This window comes from Gavialis gangeticus, unplaced genomic scaffold (genome assembly GCF_001723915.1).
Source record: "Gavialis gangeticus isolate Ggan-Ray unplaced genomic scaffold, GavGan_comp1, whole genome shotgun sequence".
In the NCBI taxonomy this organism is placed as follows: Eukaryota; Metazoa; Chordata; order Crocodylia; family Gavialidae; genus Gavialis; species Gavialis gangeticus.
In genome coordinates, this window is record NW_017729018.1 from 1,645,220 (window position 1) to 1,654,835 (window position 9,616).

The following is a 9,616-nucleotide window of genomic DNA, read 5'->3' on the forward strand; positions in this document are numbered from 1 at the left end:
AACCCCTACAGAGAGTGATTTATGACTGTGGTTGGGGAGCAACAGGGTTGAAATAGATGTTCTTGTGGATCCATTTGGAGAAATAATTGCCTGTGAATACAGCTACGGAAACCTTTCATTCTTATGCTTTTACTGTAAGGTAAACAAATGCTTTTAGGCAGTTACTGTGAAGAAGCTGGTGCACAATGAACTCACTTTTATAACTTGTGGGCATAGGCTCCCAGCTCACTAGAAAGCAGGACTGCTATAATTAGAGTATACATATAGGTGCCAAATCTGGAAAGTAGGCACAAATTACTGTAACATTTCAAGAACTATTTAATATTAAGGATATAAAAAGGGAACTACTGAATTAGTGCAACTAATAGTCTGCTGATGCCTTCTAAGAATACAGGAAAAGTTGCGACTAAACAAAAGGAGAGCAGGTTGAGGAATCTATTGGTATTAAAAATAGTGAATGTGAAGAGCCTGCTTTATGCAAGTCTTTCCCTTCTGTTGTGTTCTTTTCTGTTTTCTGCTTCCACAGAAGACCCAACTGCATGCCCAATGCAATGTCCCTTCTACCAAACTAAGCAGAGCTGAAGGAAACTGAATCAGCTACACAGTATCACAGTGAAGAAGTGAGCTAGGTTCTGGATCAGAAAGTGTCAGAGCTGATCCGCCAGCCCACAGATTCTGCTTATGGCTGACTAGACATATTCTTGTCCTTCCTTCCTTTCTTATGCCAGCTTCTCTCCAGTTGTATCAGAAGGAACAACAGCTGCTGTATGGCTGGGGCAAAAGCAACATGTGCTCCATGCCCCAAGCTGGAGTGGAGCCAGAGGAAAAGGAATGACAGGAGGGGGCAGAGGCAGCAAGGGGCAGCTTTGGGGGAGGGGAGAAGGTGCAGGGAAGGAAGGCAATGGGGGGCAGGCATGGTGGGGGGGGGCAAGTGGCAGAGGGGTAGGCAGGCAGGCACCTGGGGGACAGGCAGTGGGGGGTCAAGGGGCAGAAGTCATGCCACTTAAATCTCTCACTGCCTGTCCCTCTGCCACAGTGGTGGGGGAATGAATTTAAGATGACCCTCCAATAATGAGATTCTATACATGCACAATTTATAAATGTATTATAGTTTTCCATATATAGGATCTAATTATTAGAGAGTTGTCCTAAAATTCAGAGCTGTCTTGGATTCAGATAAATATGGTAGATTAAGAGGACCACACCTTGAGAGAAATATTCTACTCCCTCCTCACCCAACTCAGTTTCAGAAGCAAGCTGCTGGGTGATGAACACACACCAAATGGAATTTTGCAAATGCAAAACCTGACAATAAAAGGCACACCACTACAACCACATTGCTACAACAGTGACCCTGCCCCACAATAAAACCATCAGAACCAATCGCATCCATCACAGAATGTGATCACCATCAAATGTAACAAATGTAGTTATGGAAACTGGGTGAACCCACTGTACTTCAGAATGAGCTTTCACAAATGATGAAATACAGAGGCTGCAGATAGGTGTGCATTTGTAGCAGTAAAAGAACATAGTGCTAGAAATAGTGTACATGTATTCACAGCTTCCTGGCTAAAGTGCTCCAAAGTCACTGCAAAGGCATACTCTCCAGGCAGGGGGTTCTCCTATGCCTCCCATCACCCCCAGGGAAGCCTGATTACCGACAGCCTGTTCTCTCCCCTGCTGGAGAAGGGAGATCACCAGGCAAGCTGTCAACTGATTGGTGGGAAAACCTGCTGCTGCCCAATGGTTCAGAGCAGCAGCAGGTTCTTTTCACTACCCATTTGTGGCAGCAGGCATAGGTAGGTCTAGGAATTTGAGAAAGGGGGTACAGGAGATGCCACTGGTGCTGTAGGTGAGATTGCAGCTCCCTTCCCCCACCCCTGCAGGTGGACTATGCCATGTCAGCTGCTCCTAGGGATTTAAGTCACAAAAGCAGGTCAGACTTCTCCCCCCCCCACACCCCAGTCAGTAGTCACCTCTTTGCCTCCCATCCCCCCCCAACCCACTCCACCAGGGGTTGTCTCTGAGCACCCACTGCTGCTGTCCTCACCTGACCCAGAGTGGGGGAGCCCCAGGGCTGCTCTTGCCTTGCTCCAGCTGGGGGCTTCAATAAGAGGCAGCATGGGGTGCTAGGTTGGCCAGGGATAGTAGCAGCAGAGATGGGCAGATCCCCTGCTCCTAGACCATAGCAGACACCTGGGGAGCAGGCATGAAGCTGGAGCACCTGGAAGTCCACTGCCGCTGCTGCCCCAGCTGACTAAGGAATAGGAGGCTCATGTCCCACTCCAGCCAGGGACTGCAGGGAGCAGCTGCACGAGGGCTTCTCCCAAACTAGTAGAGGGAGTACAGCTGCTCCCTGTAGCCCTTGGCTGGAACAGGGCATGAGTGGTCCTGGGTCCTTCCCTGATTCCAGGTCAGCTGGGGACAGCAGCAGTAGAAGGGTCCCCTCTTCCTCACCTGCTCCTCACTTGGTCTCCCAGGTGTCCCACTGCAGTCCAGGGCTCTAGCTGTGCCTCAACACCATGGGGGACCCAAGCATCCGAGGCCAGAAGGAAATGGAGCTGCTGGCACATGATCTGCAATGTGGAAGGGGGGTTGTGACCAGGCTACTGCACCCCTCCTGGATCTTCCCCTAGCAGCAGATGGCCCCACTAGGACAGCAACAGCCCCTTCCTCCCACCACCCAAAGCCCAGGCAGCACTCAGGGACTCTCACCCCTACTCCCCCTCCTACCATCTTTGAAGTGGGATGCTGGGGGACACTTTGATGACACATGCAGAGTGCATCTACATGTGGCCGTATGGCACCTTTGTTACTGTGCTGCCATTTAGTACTTCCTTCAGAAGCACTAAAAGATGGCACAGTAAAAGCCTGTACTTGCCTTGTCAGCCAGGCAGTTATTTTTGGCTGCTATGTTGCTATAGCAATGCACTATAATGAGGAAGCATGTTGCTACAGCGCCGTAGTTGCGGCATCGCCGTTTCTGCCAACACATGCTACGGTGCTGCCACAGCATCTTGTATAGATGTGCCCACAGTGCTACAAAACATAGCTCTACAGGGAAACTCCTGTTTCAGACAACAACATTCCTGTAGTGTCTCCATTATTTCAGTACTGATATGTAGCAGCAGTGCTGGAAGCAGGGCTACGCAGGGCGCTAATTCACTGTAGCCCCCCTTCTAGCAAGGCTGTCTCCTGCCAAGAGGAGCCTGGTGCCGCCCACGCAGATCCAGGGGTACACGCTCCCCCCACCATGCCCTCTGGGAGTGCATACAGCAGCAGGAACCACCAAGTCCCCGGAGAAGCCGCTCGCAGCTCCAACCTGTGTCCTGCCCTGGCTGGGCAGCATCTACCCTGTCCCAACCCCACTCCCTGCCTCACTGTGGGGGACTGAATCTACCCCCATCATGCTCCTTCCCTCCCCCCACAACAGACTTACCTGCCGGGCTGTGCTCCTAGCTGGCTGCATGTGTGCATGGGGGCATTTATTGGTGATATCATCAGCCACATCAGCCAAAAAAAGCCAATTGCCAATACTGTCAGTTTTCCTTATACTGGTGCCAAACTGATATGGGACCAATGTATCGGTGCACCTCTACTTTTAACCTTGTATTTGGCTTAGGCTGTATCTGCTTCTTTCCCAAAAAACTTGCCTGACATTTCTCTCAATTATGTAGTTGGTCTAATAAAATATATTACTAAACAAAGCTTGCTTCTCACTTAAATTTCAACACGATTAATCCCTTCTTCCTCAGTAAATCTAATCTATTTTTTTAGCAATTGACATTTTGGTCAAGTTCATTTTGTATACCTACTTTTCCAATTTCAAAATATTTGCTTTGTGTGTCCTATTCACATTTTCAAACTCTGGCCCGAGTCTGAATAATTGCCATAGGTCTAACCTGAGACTCTGTACTTAGTCTCAAACCTTGTTTAACTTTATAGTGATGTACAGTGGCAGGGTCATATTAATGCCTTTTACTCCACCTATAACTTATTAGGACAACAGAAACATGAACATTTCCTAGTGAAATGCAAGCATATGCATAAACCCGTTGCAGTCATTTACACAGCTACTTTTCCTCTTAGGTCTCATTTCAATGTGCAGTTTTTTCCAATTGATTTCTTCTGTGGACACATTCTGGAACAACAGTGACATCTTTAGATGAATTAAGATGATCTAAATGATGACACACTTCCCTCTGGGAGCAGTTTTTTGGCAAGCCCTGAGCAACCCCACCCCCACCTTTACTCCACTGTATTTTCTTGCTATATTATAAAGAATTAGTAAGTAGAGAATATAGAAAGAGTTCTCTTGAGCAAATCAGAAAAAACTGTCAGTACTTTCAGAACATTTTGCCCATTTAAAGCATGGACGACATCCTGCTAGCTCAACCTAAACACCCCATTACAAGCAGGCTAACAACAGCTTTCTCCACTAGGAACAGGAATTATACTACTTGAGGTAGGACTGAGTAGGTCCACTAGTGGTGAATAGCACTGTGCAAATACCTGAGGAATCATGTCAAAGCTCAAGCATAGTGGAAATATTTTACTTAAATCATAATTCACTTTGTATTTATACATGAGAAATACTTCATTCTAACCAAGGTGGTGGTAAATTAAGCCATCATCCATTTAAGTGGCTGCGCAGCAGCAATATTTATGCTCCCTCTTGTTTCTGGACTGGGGTAAAGCAGTCAGGAACAGACCAACTTTCAATACGAATATTTTAGTCAACCTCCAGAAGAATCAGGTTTTGAAAATACTATGTCAAATATTTCTTTATAGTGTTCAACAAAATGCACTTCTAGTCCCTCTGTAATGAAGTCAGCAAGGTCATAGTAGTCCTTCTTGTTCTCTGATGGAAGAATGATGCAGGTAACACCAGCTCTCTTGGCCTAGGGAGGAAAAAAACATTATCTGGACTGTGGCAGAAAGTGTGTTTAGCAGTCAAATTTTCACTTACGTTTTGAGGTTCATCTCAAAAATTGCATGTCCTCTTGCCTGTGGCACAATTTTGGTTTGTAGTGAGAAAAGTGAGGATGTGTGAGGACCCCTGCTACAGTGAAAGGCATGGATGGTATTAAGAGGCTGCTGTTGTCAGTGGCTAGGTAGACTATCAATTTTAACCCACTACTAAATGGAAATCAATATTACCTTCAGGGAAAAAAACTGGCTAATCTCCTTGTAAAACCATAATACCCACACAATCTTCTGGATGTCACTCAATGCGGACACTCTCTCCACTAATTCTTGGTTAAAACATTACAGAAAGTAAGGCAAAAGGCAGGACAGGGTGGCACCTCAGAGACTAACTCATTCAGAAAGACATGCGCTTCTGTAGGCAACAACCTACTACTTTGGATGTTATGAAACTTACACCTTTCTGAACAAGTTAGTCTTTAAGGTGCCATATTTTCCTAACTTTTGCCTGACTTCAGACCAACATGGCTTAACTACAACTCTCTCAAACAGAAAGTAACAATTAGTGACATACTGGAACAGATTATATAGCACAATATAGAACTAGAGATTATAAAATAGTTCAGAGATGTTAGAAGAGTGGAAAAAAGTCTGAATTAGTAATCTACTCAGATACTTTCAGTCTATAAGGAAGATGATGCTAAAATATTGCAAGTGAACCACTGACTGGTTGTGTGACTGATGTGAAGTTCAAGATCTGGTTTTGATGAGCACTGGGTCACAGTGGAAAAGGACACTGTCCTAACAGGATAGCTGTCTTCTCGCAGATAAAGGAGCTAATCTCCTCTGGTGAAACTTGCTGACAGTGAGGAGAATGATAAGCAGCGATAAAAGATGTGTCAAATATGAAGTTGCAACAAATTCAGTATGTCAGGAACAAGGTGAAGAGTGATGACAAAGAGCATGAAAAGCTTTTCAATTGCTCTATATTAATTTTAGGGGCTGCATAACAAAGAGAAAAAATGAAAATGCAGGAGAAAAAATGATATAACTGGTATAATTAAAATCTGATGTAGGCTTCATAATGGAGTTAACATGCTCAGGAATGGCAGAGTGGGAAAGAAAGGAGTGTGTGGGGTGGCACTTGACATTAGCAGCCCAGTTTAGTTACCCCTTTTTAATAAACAATAACTCATTCAGTTATGTGATAACAAACTTCTTCAAAACAATCACTTCAAATCTAAAACAAGCTTGATTCAAGTGACCATGAGTTTAAAACGTAAATTCCTAAATAAGGTTTTGTGTTTCAAAAGAACCAACTTTATAAACAAAAGGAAGCAAATGGTGATATTGACTGGACTGTGGACCACAGACATTTAGTTATATAGTTTCATAGTTGGTAGGGTCAAAAGGGACCTAAGCAGATCATTGAGTCTGACCCCCTGCCATGGGCAGGAAAGGATGCTGGGGTCAAACGACCCCAGCTAGGTGATTATCTAACTTCCTTTTGAAGACCCTCAGGGTAGGAGCAAGCACCATTTCCCTTGCAAATTGGTTCCAGATCCTAGCCACCCTGACAGTGAAGTAGTGCCTCCTGATGTCTAGCGTGAATCTACTCTCAGTCAACTTATGGCCACTGTTCCTTGTTACTCAGGGGAACAATGCTCAGGGGAAGAGGGACTCTCCCAATGCTTGCTGGTCCCCCTTGGCAAGTTTATAGACGGCCACCAGATCCCCTCTCAGCCTTCTCTTGTGGGGGCTGAACAAGTTCAGGTCCCATAGCCTCCCCTCGTAGGGCCTGCCCTGCTGCCCCAATCATGCGGGTGGCCCTCCTCTGGACCCTCTCAATGCTGTCCACATCCCTTTTGAAGTGCGGCACCCAGAACTGGACGCAGTACTCCAACTGTGGCCTGACCAATGTCGCATAGAGGGGGAGGATAACCTCCTTGGACCTACTCGTGATGTATCTATGGATGCATGACAAGGTGCGGTTAGCCTTACTGACTGTGTCCTCACATTGGCAGCCCATGTTCATCCTGGAATCAATAGTAACTCCAAGATCCTTTTCTGCCACTGTGCTGACAAGAAGGGAGTTCCCCAGCCTGCAGGTATGCTGCTGGTTCTTTCTCCCCAGGTGTAACACCTTGCACTTGTTCGTATTGAAACCCATCTTATTCTCATCCTCCCACCTCTGTATCCTGTCCAGACCTAGTTGTACCCTGTCCCTCTCTTCTAGCACACTCACTTCTCCCCACATCTTAGTATCATCTGCGAACGTGAACAAGGTGCTTTTCACCCCCGTGTCCGAGTCGCCAATGAAGACATTGAACAGTGGGGGCCTGAGGACCAAACCCTGGGGGACCCCACTGCCCACGTCCCTGCAGGTCAAAAATGACCCGTCCACCACCACTCTCTGGGTGTGGCCCTCCAGCCAATTTGCGACCCACCTGACACCACAGGCATTGACACCACAGTTGCCTAATTTTTTAATGAGGATGGGGTGTGAGACAGTGTTGAAGGCCTTCCTAAAGTCCAAAAAGACTATGTCCACCGCAACACCTGCGTCCAAGGCTTTTGTGACCTGGCCGTAGAAGGCAACCAAATTGGTCTAACAGGACCTGCCTCTAATGAACCCATGTTGATTGCCCCTAAGTATAATCTCCCCTGCTGGTCCCTTGCACTTGTATGGACTTAAGTACTTGAATTCTTCCCTACAAAAGGAGAAGAAATAGAAACCTAATTGAAAAAAAGGCTTTCAGAGGTGAAGAATTATTGGGATAGAATTGAGAGTTACCAAAAGTCAATCAGTGTTATACTCTATAAAGTACAGTTAAAAACAGGTAAAAGCGCTTTTTCAGCTTTGCAGAAAGAACAAAAAAATAAGTGGGACTGCTGTGTAGCAAGGCTGAGGCTAAGACTTGGTAGAGATGGCCAAGGAACTTTCCTCTCCGTTTTCAAAAAGGCTGATGATGTTGACTATGGGGTACAGAGGCAAGATGGATGATGAGAACAACAATATAGGTGGGAAAATTACTACAACTGAGCTGGAAGGAAACCCCAAAAGATCTTCATACAATTAAGTCACGTTGTACAGGATAGTTTTCAACTCAAGATTCAGAAATAGCTGGCACATGAAATCACAGGTTTGACAACAAGAATTATTAATTTCTGAAGCAGGGAGTAATAGAACATGACTGAGAACATCAAGTGTAGTAGTTACATTTAAGGAATGGGGACATAATTCAGGCAATGACACATCTGACCTCACTGGTCTCCAAAGGACTCGAAACAAATTTTAAAGAAAATGAAGACATGGAGGTAAATGAAACATGGGATGAATTACAATCTAATGAAGTTAGATACCAGGAAAGTCTGGCCTAACTTCTCTCTGAAAAACAATTTCCTAGACAAAGGAAACAAAGCAGACTTAAGCAAAACATTTGATATGGACCCCTGGCAGATGTTACATTCACAGGACAAGCTATCCAGAGGGGAAAAAACTGCCCTGGGAATTTGCTCTGCCAGCACCTGCCAGCAAGGGCAGCCAGAGAGCTGCTGGCAGGGGCTATTTCCTTTCCTACACCTTCAGTTGGACCACTAATGAGAAGTGAGCTCTGCGCTTCCCTTGAAGAAGTGAGCTGCTCCCTAAATCCTTGCGCAGAACGATGGAGATCTGTGTGAAGGGTGGGAGAAGGAGGTGCGGTGAGGGCGTGCAGGGCAGGAGTGGTGGAATTCAAATTCTCCCGAAACACCTTAAGAGGTAGGTGCTTCTGCATGTGTTTTTCCTTTCTATCCATCTTGTCCCTGGCAGCAGCTTTCCAAACAAATTCTCTCCCCCTCTGTCAGATACCTATTGTGTGTAGGTAAAGCATGTCACCTTGACATGTTAAGTGTGTGTTTACACTTTACTTCTCATAGGTAATGCTGCATACAGAGATAATCCCAGGTACTAACAGGCTCTGGAAGTTGAAACCAAATTCAAGAAAGAAATAAGGCACATGCTTTTAACATTGATAGCGATTAACCAGTGGAACAAAACTGTGAAGCAGCAGTGGATTTTCCATCTTTTGATATCTTCACATGTTTTTCTGGAAGACTTATTTTAACTAGACACAATTTATTCACTGATTACGGAGGTAACTGTGAATTTTAAAGAGGACACAATATACGACAATCTTCAACCAAGGGTACTAAAGGAATTGGCTGATGACATAGCAGAACCACTGGCAGGATTGTTTGAGCACTCCTGGCACTTGGGACAGGTCCCAGAGGACTGGAAAAGGGCCAATGTGGTCCCTATCTTCAAGAAGGGGAGGAAGGAGGACCTGGGTAATTATAGCCCAGTCAGCCTCACCTCTATTCTCAGCATGACCCTAGAAAAAATCATAAAGGATCAAATTTGCAGGGGCCCAGGGGGTAACACAATGTTAAGGGGCAACCAGCATGGGTTTATAGCAGGCAGATCCTGCCTGACTAGCCTGGTCTCTTTTTATGACCAGGTCACAAAGTGCTTAGATGCAGGAGTGGAAGTAGATACTATTTACCTGGATTTTAAAAAGGCTTTGTCACAGTGTCACACCCAATTCTTAGAGCAAACTGAGTAGCTGCGATGTGGATTTTTTCAAAGTAAGGTGGGTGAAAAACTGGATTATGGTATGCACCCAAAGAGTGGTGGTGGATGGCCCAG

General features: G+C 45.6%; 1 protein-coding gene across 1 annotated transcript in view; it reads right to left on the bottom strand.

Annotated features, from left to right (window-relative positions):
* Window positions 1–4,535: 4,535 nt before the first annotated feature.
* The window catches only part of LONP1 (lon peptidase 1, mitochondrial), a 91,553-nt gene continuing 86,472 nt past the window's right edge, over window positions 4,536–9,616 (bottom strand). Inside the window, exon 18 of the mRNA XM_019513201.1 lies at window positions 4,536–4,904. Within this exon, the coding sequence (XP_019368746.1) occupies window positions 4,740–4,904 (165 nt within the window). The 3' untranslated portion in view covers window positions 4,536–4,739. The remainder of the gene's footprint in view (window positions 4,905–9,616) is intronic.